The 11358-nt window shown below is 54.5% G+C and overlaps 1 protein-coding gene across 4 annotated transcripts in view; it reads right to left on the reverse strand.

Annotated features, from left to right (window-relative positions):
- The window catches only part of CPNE5 (copine 5), a 102167-nt gene extending 97968 nt beyond the window's left edge, over positions 1–4199 (reverse strand). For 3 of the 4 annotated variants that reach the window (XR_009565803.2, XM_060307813.2, XM_030870892.2), the window contains exon 1: positions 3452–4199. Coding sequence is in view for 3 of the 4 variants with exons in the window: in XM_060307813.2 (XP_060163796.1) it covers positions 3452–3546 (95 nt within the window). In the remaining variant the exon portion in view is untranslated. The remainder of the gene's footprint in view (positions 1–3451) is intronic. The other variant, XM_030870893.3, reaches the window with a different exon arrangement.
- Between the last annotated feature and the right edge of the window lie 7159 nt (positions 4200–11358).

Genomic DNA, 11358 nt, shown 5'->3' on the forward strand with positions numbered 1-11358 from the left:
AAACAAACCAGCTATAGAGACAGATTTTTATTTACTTTCAGGTGTCAAATAATAGGCAACATAAATTACTATTCATGGCTTAATCCATTTACTCCTTCTACTGTGATAAGGATTATTACACTTACTTTACAGGTGAGGAAACCACAGCCCAAGTTAAGTGCTTTACCCAAAATCACAGGGATTTGAACCCAGGTAGACAGACCCCATAGACTCATGTTCTTACAAGCCTTGAGCCAGACAACCAGAGGCTTTAAAATCTTTGGCCCGAGTTTACCAAAATCAGTGAAAACAATTGTTTGGGAGTAGACTATAGATTAGCCCAGGAGACACCCAACACAAAGAAGCAGGGGCCCAAACACATCCATCCCACAGTGTCACCTGCCTTCAGCAGAGGCTTGGATGGGCCTCTGCTGTGGTCCTGTGCTAGGGCTCAGATATGCCCCTGTGCCAGACAGCTTTGCTCAGCTAGAAGTGTCCTAGGATAGGCATGGTGGGGGTCAGGTCCTCCCCTAGGCAACAGCAGAGACCTCCTAGGGCTGGAGGGGATGGCAGGGACCTTCCTAAGGAGCAGAAGGGAAGGGAACTAGCTCCCAGGAATCCTAGTTTCCAGTTCCTTTGAAACACTGGCCCCCTCATCCCCAGCTGCCCATTCTGAAGCCCCCTGGAGCTCTCAGTCCACCAACCCCTCTGCCTGCCCTACTATTCCCTGCCCACCAGCAGGTGTCACCTAGATGCTCAGGGCAGGGGCACCCTGTAGCCTCCTCCCCCGGGCTCAGTCAATGCTGACCATGAGATGCAGGGGAGGAGGCCTTGGCTCTCATTAACTGGTGGCCATGGAGTATAGAATATGCTGGAGAGAGCCACTCTGTGCAGCTCTCCCTCCTCCCCATCCTCCTCCTTCTTGCCTCCTTTTCCTTTTCTCTCTCTCCCTCTCTCGATCTGTTCTAGAAACTGGATAGTTAGACCTGTTGAGGCAAACAGATGGATCTACAATTTCAAGTTTATCCACATTGTTTTCTTGCCTCCCTTCCGTTCCAGGTGACTCCTCCCTCCTCACCCCTTCCTACCAAAACTCATTATTCCCCACTCTCTGGCTTTTGGGAGGGCAGGAGCAGAGCCTGGGTCATGCCCTTCTCAGGTTGATGTCCCATGAAAGGGAATGAACACCAGGGTTGATCCCAGAACCACATCCCCCAGGAACTCAACCGCATCCCTAGGTACTGCTTAGGCAAAAGGTTTGAGTCTTTGGACACCTCTGCTTCCAGAGAGCAAACAGGAGGGGCCAAGTGCTACTGCCTTACAATAATCACTGTAGTTATTTATTGAGCACCTACTGTGTGCGAAGCAAGTGCAAAGCAGCATGCTGGATGCTTCATGACCCTCTACTCCTGTAAATTAAGTCCTCCAACAGTATTCGGTGAGGACCTGCTACATGCCAGCCATGCTTCCAAGCATGAGGGGTACCTCTGTGAATAAGGTTTCTCCACGAATAACAGGTTCGTTGTTTGCACTTGACAAATGGGGGAAAGCGAGGTTAAAAGTTTGCCCCAAGTGGTAGAGCAGATTCCATTTTAAAGAATCTGATTCCAAAGCCACAATGCCCTGTGCCCTCTGCCTCCTCGGGGTTCGTGGGTCTGAGTCAGGGTGGGGATCGCTGCCCTCAAATGCTTACAAAGTTGCTTTGGGGGAAGAGGAATGAAGTCTGCACACCTGAGATGTCTTCAGAGGTTTTGTGCTCAATATGTGAGAGACCCGGTGGCCCAGGCTGAGTGCTCAGGACCCAGGGAACACAGAAGGCCGTGATTTGGGCTGCGTGTCTCTCAAGGGTGAGAAGGATGGCTGGAAGTGCGGAGCACGAGGCCGGGCTTTTCAGGATGGGGGGACACGAACTGGCAGAGATGAAGGCAGGGTGAGATATGGATGGAGATTGTGCTGTTCAGAGGCTCTGAGGTGAAAAGCCTCCCGAGACAGCTCCGACACAGGCATGACTGAAGGCTGGGAAGGAGCATCTGGCGCAGGGCTATGCACCAGCAGCGAAGGGAGGACAGGCTGGGGCAGCTGTGGATGGCTGAGGAGGTGAGGCCGGCGCTAATGGGCAGTCAGGAATCTCCCAGCAGAGTAATGGCAAGATGCAAATGGCCTTGGGAGATAATTCTGACAAAACCGTATGTGGGACCATAGGGGAGACATGTGGTGTTATCACAGGAGCCCCCAGAAGGGCCTGATGCAGGGGCCAGCTATGTTCAACTTCATCAGCCCTCACTCCCACTCACCCTAAACCGCAGCCCTCTGCCAATTCCTTCCCTCTTTCACATCCCAGCCCAGTTCCCCTGGCTCCACCTACACCTCCCCAATGCCACAACTTGGGAACACAGGGTTGGGGGTGCCATGAGGGTGGGTGAAAAGTCTGATCAAAGAGAGGCCTGGGCGATTTGGAACAAGTGCACACCCAGGACCCCGGAAATGCTGTTGGTCACTTGGGGCAGGGGAATGGAATTTCCAGCAGAAACTCAAGAGGTAGCCTCTGCGTAGGCCACAGTGCCCCCTCACAATCCCAGCAAGGCAGTGACCCTAGGCCAGCCACAGGGTGCCTGCACTAGGGATAAATTCCCCCTTCCCCACTTGTATCCCTTACTGCCTGTGGCAGCCTTCCTCTCACATAGGAGAACCTGGGGGAGACCCAGCTTAGATGAAGAAGTGACTCCCAAAGCCTGTGTGACACGACTGAGGATTTGGGGGTGGCAGCCCACAAAAACTCTCCTCCCCCTCCCCTGCTGGACTCTAAAATTCCACACTCAACGTTCTAGTCCTTTGGCTTAAGATTTTGTACCCCCAGTTATTGTTTTTTTAATGGTGCAACTTTAAGTCGTTATCAATTATCCACATCTCAGGACGAATGAGTCAATCTGATCCTTTCCTGAGAGTCAGTTTTGTTGTTGGAGGTGAAGAAAGGCTTTCAAATCCTGGGGTCTAGAATGGTGGGTGGGTAAGGGAGGAGAGGGTGAGGGTGTTGGGGCAAAGGAGGGGGGAGAAGAGAGGGAAGGAGGGCACAAAAGGCAGAGGCTGGGCACGCCTGGGAGGGATGAGGCAGATCATTCTCTTCTGGATTTGGGGAGGGGATGATCAGAAATAGACTGCTGTGAAGACCCTGCTATGTCTTTTCACTACCTCCCTCTTCCCAAACGGGCGTCTGGACCCCCGTTCCTGTGTCTTCTCTCCTCGCAACAACAGCCCAGAGTGCAAACTTTCTGGGATACGACCCTAAGCCTGGCTTCCCATTCCGCGGTCGCCACCCGTGGCTGGGCAGGGGCTCTTGCAGGACAGGCAAAGGGGCGTCCTGGAGAAGAGGTCACTCTGTAAGGGGGCGCACGGAGGTAGATGGTCGGAGCCAAAGGGGCGCAGGGCCTCCGGGGCCAGGGGCGGGGCCGGGGGCCAGGACCAGCGGGCTCACCTGCAGGACACGGTGATCTCCACCTTGGTGGCCGGGATGCTGCCCGCCAAGGAGTCGAACTCGCTCAGCGACGCCATGTCCTCGGGCTGCTCCATAGCCCACCGCGCCCTCCACCCCAAATTAGTAAATCCCTGCGCGATTCACGCCTCCTCCGGAGCAACCGAAACCCTGGGCTCTCCCCCAACTCCGGAGCCGGGGCTGGGCGGCAAAGGGAGGAAAGAGGAGAGCGAAGAGGGGGCGTGGGAAGTGAGAGAGGGAAGCGGGGCGGAGGGAGCGGGGGCAGAGGATACAGGAGGGGGCGCGGGTGACGCGACGAGGAGGCTGGGGGCCCAGCGGAGAGGCGCAAAGAGCACAGAGAGCTGAGGCGCAGCCGGGAGAGGCGGAGGAGCGCGGGGAGAGGGCACCGGGAGGGACGCGCGGAGTCGTGGAGGGGGCACCGGGAGAGGGGCGGGGAGCTTGGGGCGGGGACAGAAAGGGTGCAGGAGAAGGAGAGGGGTGTGGGGGGCCGGATGGGGCGCGAGCTGCGGGGGTGGCCGAACTCAGGCAGCGCGGAGCGAGCCCGGAGCGCAGGGGCTGCGGCGCCTCTCGCTGGGTCTCCGCGGCGGGGGTGGGGACGCGGCTGCGAGCGCCACTTCCTCGGCTCGGGCTCTGGCTCCGGGGCTCCCGGGCTGCGGGAAAATCAAATCTGCCCGAAGCCGCCGCCTCCCGCCACCCGGGGCGGGCTGCGCGCCGGGTGCGCGAGCGCCGGAGGGGACGCCCGCAGGGGCCGGGGCGGGGCCGCGGGCGGGGTCTGCGCGCTAGTGTGAATGTGTCCGTGCGAGCATGTGAATCTCTGTGCGTGTGGCGGGCGTGGAGACGCGGCTCCAGATGCTGTGAGCCTGGGGAGTGACAGCTAGAGATGGTCTCGGCCGTGCGCGTCTCCGTCTGCGCCCGCCCTCCACTCCCCACCTCCCTGAGGGGTCTCCATCTCCGGGGAGGGAAAGGGATGTGTGAACCAAGGGGCATCTGTATGAGAAGGGTCTATGCGGAGCGGGGGTGGGGAGGGACCTGTGCAAAAGAGACAGCAACCCCCAACCAGAGGTTTGGAGGGGGGGATCTTTGCTGAGGGTGCGCTCCAACGGAGGGCAGGTCTCAGTCCAGAAACAGATTACACATCTCCTGGGGAAGCATGTGGGGCCGACCCCGGTGTCTGGAGGAGCCGCCTCGGTTTCCCAGTGAGGGTCCTTAGGCCTAGGCAGAGTGGGTGCATGGGCGCTCCCCCATCCGCCTCTGGTTCTCGCCGGGCCTGGCCACGCGAAGTCAGCCACCTAAGCCACGCGACAGTGCCCTCCCCATCCCCGGCCCGTCGTGACCACACGGCTTAACCAGCCCCCAGGTCTAGAAGCTTCCTCCAGCCAGACAGAGGGCGGCCCGAGATCCTCGGGGGTTCTCTGCAACCTGCACCAAGTAGGCGCCTGCTGTGTGCTGGGCTCTGATCCCAGCCGTGGGAGCGAGGAGAGAGTTGAGGCACCTCTCAGGCGGGCCCCCTCCCAGCCAGGCCCGTTGCGGCCCCACCCTGCCCCAGTTTCGCCCTTCTGGGTTTGCTGCGCTGTGGCGTCTCTCCAGGGCTTCGCACAGAGGGTCGTCTCCAGGAAATCTCCAGCGACCCCTTCTCAGCCTCAGTCTCACCCTTGCGGAGCTGAAACCTCCTCCGCGCCCACCGCCGGGCGGGCGTTTGGACGCGACGCGCCCCTGTGCCCCGGGGAGGGGTCCTGGCGAGGCCTAGAGCCTGAGGCTGGCCCTGGAAAAGCCACGCCCCGCGGGCCTGGCTTTGGCAGCTGCGCCTTAACAGGCGCCTCGAGATTCTGTTTGAAGTCAATTCCCAGAACATCAGATACAGCCAGAGTCAAAGATAAATAAGAACACATTCATCGGCCCGGGTTAAGTGTTTTCCTTTTACCCATGGCTCAGGATTGGCTGCACTGTGTTCTGCAACCTGGGACCCGACAGCAAGAACAAAGGCGCTGGGATGCCCAGGGCAGCGGGGGCTTGCTGCGTCAGAAGGCTCCACTCTCCGGTTTGGGCTTAAGACCCTCTCTGCAGGATAAGTCGGGCCTCCTTTTCTGAAGGATGCAAAACTGGGCTTGGACTCTCTGTTCCCTCCCCCCACCCCATACCTGTCCTACACATGTTCCAGACATACTTGTGGAATATGTTATCCATTCATTCTACCAGTATTTACAGAATACCTGCCCTGTGCCTGGCCAGGTGCTAGGGCCCCTTGGAAAACTTCCTTGGTAACAGTGATAACCACCATTCCGTTTTCGAAGAGACTATCCTGGGCCAGACACCATGCTTAATTTTTAAGATATTATTTGCATACTACAAAATTCCACCATTTTGTGTACAATTCAGTGGTTTTAAATATATTCACAAGGACTATGCGTGAGTATAAATTCTCAAAATAAGTACAGGCATGAGGTATTATTATCCCAGGGAAGCTAAGTAACTCGCCCATGATCACCCAGCTGGGAACTGGCAGAGTGAGAATTTGAACCCCAGCCATTGAGACCAAAGCCTGACTGAACAAACCTTGACTGCCTCCTAGGATGGGGCCAGATGATGGAGGGTCTTAAAAGTCATCCATGAAATTAGGCCCAGTTGAGGAGGACAACAGGTGGGACCCACTGTAGGTAATTAAGCAGGTGAGTGGTGAGACTGAAGTTCTACCACATAACCTTGTAATGTGACAGCATCTGGTCACATAACCTTGTAATGTGACAGCATCCCCTGATTCTCTTTCTAGAAAAATTCTGGAACTTGTCTGTTTCTCTCCGTTCCCCCTCAGTCATTGCATTTCCATGGCTGGCTCTTTGGGGAAAAAAAATTATACTGGGCACCGTCTCTGTGCTAGGTGCTGTGTTAGGCTCAGAGAATAAAGAGGTGAAAAGGACATAGTATCTGTCCCCAAAGAGTTCCAGGCCAGTGGGGACCCCAGGACATGCAGAAAATAAATGACAATGCAGCATGAGGAATGCTGTTGAGGTAGGTATAAAGGGCCCAGAGAGTAGAGAAGAGTGACCAACAGCTCTACCCCAGGAATGGGCACAAGGGAGGGTCAGGAGCAACTGCAAAAAGGAGGTGACACTGAGATAGACATTGATGATGTCTGTTTGGTTCCCTCAGAAGCAGACCCCGAGAGAAAGATTTAAATGTGAGCAGGTTATTGGGGAGATTAAGGAAATGCTATGTGGGGAGTGTGGAGGTGAGGTAAGGAAGGCAGCCTATAAGGGTGGTTTATCAAACCAGTTATCACTGTGGGCAACTAAGGCTCATTCCCACTGAGAAGCTCTAGGAGACCATACAAAACACACCTCACACTTAGCCCACCAGAGGGGCGAGGGAGCAGGGGTATGTATACACCAACTTTCATCAGTCACTGGCTCAGTGGCTGAGGGCCGCTTCTGGAGGGCTTTAATTCCCTGACACTTCTGGCCTGACCAGCACAAAGTGGCAATGCAGGTTCCAGAAGCCAGAGAAAGCATCAGGCAAAGAAGTACAGGTGCTGACAGTTGGATGTGGGGCTGGAGTGCACTGAAGTGGTAAAGGTGAGGGTACAGACAGGACGGTGGCTGCTACGGATGATGAACTAACTTCTGCCTGGAAGACAAGGCTGAACAGGTGCTCCTGGCAGGGGACCAGCATGATTAAGGGCCAGAGAGCTGTGTTTGGGGACCCTAGTGTGGCTGGAGCACAGGATGAAAGTGGCAGAGATAGAATATGAGGGCAGAAGGTGAGGGGCCATGATGCAAGGCCATGGGCCTTGGCCTCCTCTGGGCACAGAGGCTTTTCAGAAGGGGACACTGAAGGAGAGGTGGTCTGAAAGACACCCCATAGTTACATAGCTAACCAGTGACCGCAGAACACAAAACTTGCTGATCAGGCCCAGAGCAAAATGCTCACAGTGCTCGTGCAAATGAATTGCTGATGGTTCAAAAGCAGTCTATGGGTGTTGACATTGGAGAGGTCATTTCTTCTTTGAGGGATATGATAGTGTCAAGTAACTGAGGTCACCTGTGATATTTAGGCAAGCCAGCCGGCAGGCCATCAGGCACTGCAGACGTGTTGTCTGGGCCTGGCAACCAGATTAGAGCCAACCACAGCTCTGCCCACCCCACCATGTAACCAATGCTTGTCCCTCTGATTACAAACTGTGAGCACAGAATGGGCCATGTCCAGAAGATTTGGAATAATCAGCATCAGCGTTTTGTCTTTGCCATCCAAGACTGCAAACATACTCTCATCTGACCTAATCCACAGTGTTAATGACGGCAGAGCAATTTCGAGAGGCAACCCGCAGCATTGATAAGGAGAGGAAAAGCACCACAGGGCTTGGGAGGCAGAGCTCACAGATGAGGCAGCTGCTGTCTTCCACCCTCCCCCAGGCCTGTCGTGTAAATGCTGCCCTCAGATCTGCCCTGTTTGAGGCTGGGGATGGTAAGACAAAAGGAACACAGAGGAGCAGAAGATGGAGTGAGCATGGGACAGGGGAGTGGGGGCTAACCATACTGCACCTCAGAACAAGCTGGAAAAAGGCCTTCTTTACTTTGGGTAAATGCATCCCTGAGCCAGCCAGGGCACATGGCTTGTGGAGCAGACTATGGGCTTGATTTGAGCCTCCACTTACTCCCTTGGCTGGGTGCCCCTGTGAGGTGAATGCCCTGCACCACTGTACATGGGAGCCCTGGGGAGATGGAAAGACAGAGGGCGTGACAGGAACCTGAAACCACTGTGGCAGTAGAGAGGTAGGGGAGATGCAGTGTCTGATTCCATCCATTAATAGAAATGCTAGAAGGGGCTTGGTTGGAGACCATCTAGGTTAAACCCCTTCTTTCACTCAAAAGTTTAGAGAGGGGGAGTAAAGGACTCAAGGTCACCTGACTCTTCCCTCAATAAGAAACTCCACTAAGAACAGCAAGGTCAGGCACCCAAGTGCAGTGCGGACCTGCCTGAGAAGGTCTGAGGAGCAGCCATGTTCTGCTGGGGTGGAGGAAGAGGCACAAGCTGGCCACAGGGCTCTCCACACCTCCAGCCCCCATTCCTCCTGGAGATGCCCCACCATCCCAACTGGAACCCCACCCTTCCCCTCCTTTCTGCCTCTCCCCACATCACAGCATGGCTAGATCAGTCATCTGGGCAAAGGGAAGCCCCAGGGCCTTCCAGCTGCTGGTGCAGCAGCCTTTCCCGCCCCTAGGATCCCATCTGCGCCCCCCACTCCCACCCCTGGGCTTCCTCTCTCACTTCTCTTGTGCTCCTCCTTCCAGCCTCTCCTGTTTTTCCAAGTGAGGGAGGCCTCCCTGCCTTTTCAGTCTAGCTACTAGAATCTTCACACCAGACAGGGGATCCACTTGAAACCAGAGTCGGGTTATGTCACTCCTCTGCTTCAGACCCTGCCCTGGCTTCCATCTCTCTCTGTGGTAAAAGGACTTGATGGGCCATGGGCTCTGTGACCTCTCTGACTTCATCTCGTCCTTCTCTCCCCCTCACAGTCCTCACTCCAGCCACACTGGCCTCTTTATGGGCCCTGCAGGCCCCTGTCTCAGGGCCTTTGTACCTACTGATCCTTCAGCCTAGAACACTTGTCCCGGGTCACCCAGGTCTCTGCCCAAATCCCCTCCCTGCAGGGGGCTTTCCTTGGCCACACTACCTAACACAGTACCTTGTTACTCTCAGCCCCCTGACCCTCCTTTATTTTTCCTCAGAGCAGTACCCTTGTCTGTTCCCCCATGAGAATACAAGTTTTATGCAAGCAAGAACTTTGCCTTGTTCATGGTTACACTCCCAGCTCCAAAGACAGTGCCTAGCACGTAATAGGTGCTCAGTTGATCGTATGACTACATGAAAAGTTCATCTCTCCCCTCTGAAACACTGACTCCTTCATGAGGACCCTTGGCTTCCACCTAGCAGTCCCAAACAGGGCCCAAGTCTTCACTACCACATACATCTCACATCTAGCCTTCCATTTATTGAGCAAGCATTTATTGAGCATCTATTACGAATTCAGTTGTTGAATTGACAACTATCAGATTGAGAATCTCTGGGCTCCTTGACCAGTAGCACAGAGAAGGGAAGGGATTCTTTTTTTTTTTTTTTTTTTGTGGTACGTGGGCCTCTCACTGTTGTGGCCTCTCCCGTTGCAGAGCACAGGCTCCGGACGCGCAGGCTCAGTGGCCATGGCTCACGGGCCCAGCCGCTCTGCGGCATGTGGGATCTTCCCGGACCAGGGCATGAACCCGTGTCCCCTGCATCGGCAGGCGGACTCTCAACCACTGCGCCACCAGGGAAGCCTGGGAAGGGATTCTTATCTATTTATTTTGTTTACTGAGAACCTACCATGTAATAAGCTTAGCAATAAGAATTTAACATCCATCACACACTGAATCCTCACAATAACTATGATGCTATTGTCTCGTTTGATAAAACTTTACTACCCTGTGCAGTGAGCTGGGCTAGTTCACTGCCAGGGATAGAGAGATGAGGGAGACCCAGTCTCCTCAGAAGCCCTGTCCAGTGGAATTGGAGCACTCGTTTTGAGTTATGCTGTAGGAATCTGTAGAATACGGGCCTTAACTTGCCCAAGCTCACACGGTTAAGTGGCAGAGACAGGATGCAAACCCAGGACTGTGTGAGACCAAAGCCCCTGTCTTCGCCTGACACCAGCCTCTCTTGTTCCAATCTTCACTCAGGGCTTGTCTAGGTGACTCAGTGTCTGCAAGACAGCCCCTCGCATGTCCATGGGACCTAGTCCCAGCACCATGTGATCTGTGCTCAGAGCCTTGTCCCTTCCACTTTTCACCCTGTCCAGCATAGACATCACAGCGTGTCACTGTGCACCCTCCCCCCGCCACACACACACATTTAACCCAGTATTTAGCTCAGTATTGTTAGTTGCGGTATTGGAAACCTCAGTGCTGCAAAGGACTTTTAAGATAATGCAACTCACTTCGATTTTACAAATCTGAAGACTGAGTCCTAGAGAGGGAAAGAAATTGGCCCAAGGTTGTTTTGCTAATAAGCAGCAACTGGAGGTAAAAACTAACAGGAGTTCAGATTAGAATCAACTCCTAGACCTTTTTTCTCATCTCAGCTCCTTCAAGAAGGGATGGGTCCCCTTGACTTTATTTATAAATGCAAGTGTCCTATCTCTGGGCCTTTCGCGATAGGGCCAATGTGAACCTCCATCTCCCCACCCCCAACATCAGCCTTTTACACCCAACCAGGACCAGCCACATGGTTGCCCCCGGCCTTTCTTCCTGCCATTTCCTCTCCACCAGGCCCACATTCTACGCTTCTTTCAGGTAAAATCTCTTCCAGAAAGCTAGCCTGGATTCACCCAAGGTCACCGAGTTTCTCCTTCCATTGAACCTCCAAAACACTTCTCTTAGGTAGACACTTCTCTCTTCTCCTGCCTAGCAGGGGGCGTGCCCTGAAGGTCTTGGTCTTGGATCTTGGTCCTCCACAGCCTAGCCTTTCCCAGGCCTCAGCTTCCCTCTCTTCCTTTTTGCTGGATTTGATTACATTTGAATATATTACCCCCCAGTCGGCCAGTCTGCTCTTGGGCCTCCTGAACTCTCTCTCCACTTGATATCAGCCCATTTCCTCTTATTTTCGCATCTTGGGAACTGGAGAATGAATCCTCGCATTTGAATCTTCAGAAGCTTAAAAGCAGCCTATGTCCCTCCCTGCAGTCCCAGCCTCCCACCGACACACTTGACGATTTCCTGATTGGCCTGGGTGAGGGATGAGAGAGCTGGACTTTCAACTGGAAAGGCTTGATCGAGTCTATTCCCCCAAATCCCTCCCATTTCTCCCCTACCACAGTTGCTTGAGTCCCAGCCTCCCATCAACACACTTGATGATTTCCTGAT

Source organism: Globicephala melas, chromosome 11, assembly GCF_963455315.2.
Source record: "Globicephala melas chromosome 11, mGloMel1.2, whole genome shotgun sequence".
Taxonomy (NCBI): Eukaryota; Metazoa; Chordata; class Mammalia; order Artiodactyla; family Delphinidae; genus Globicephala; species Globicephala melas.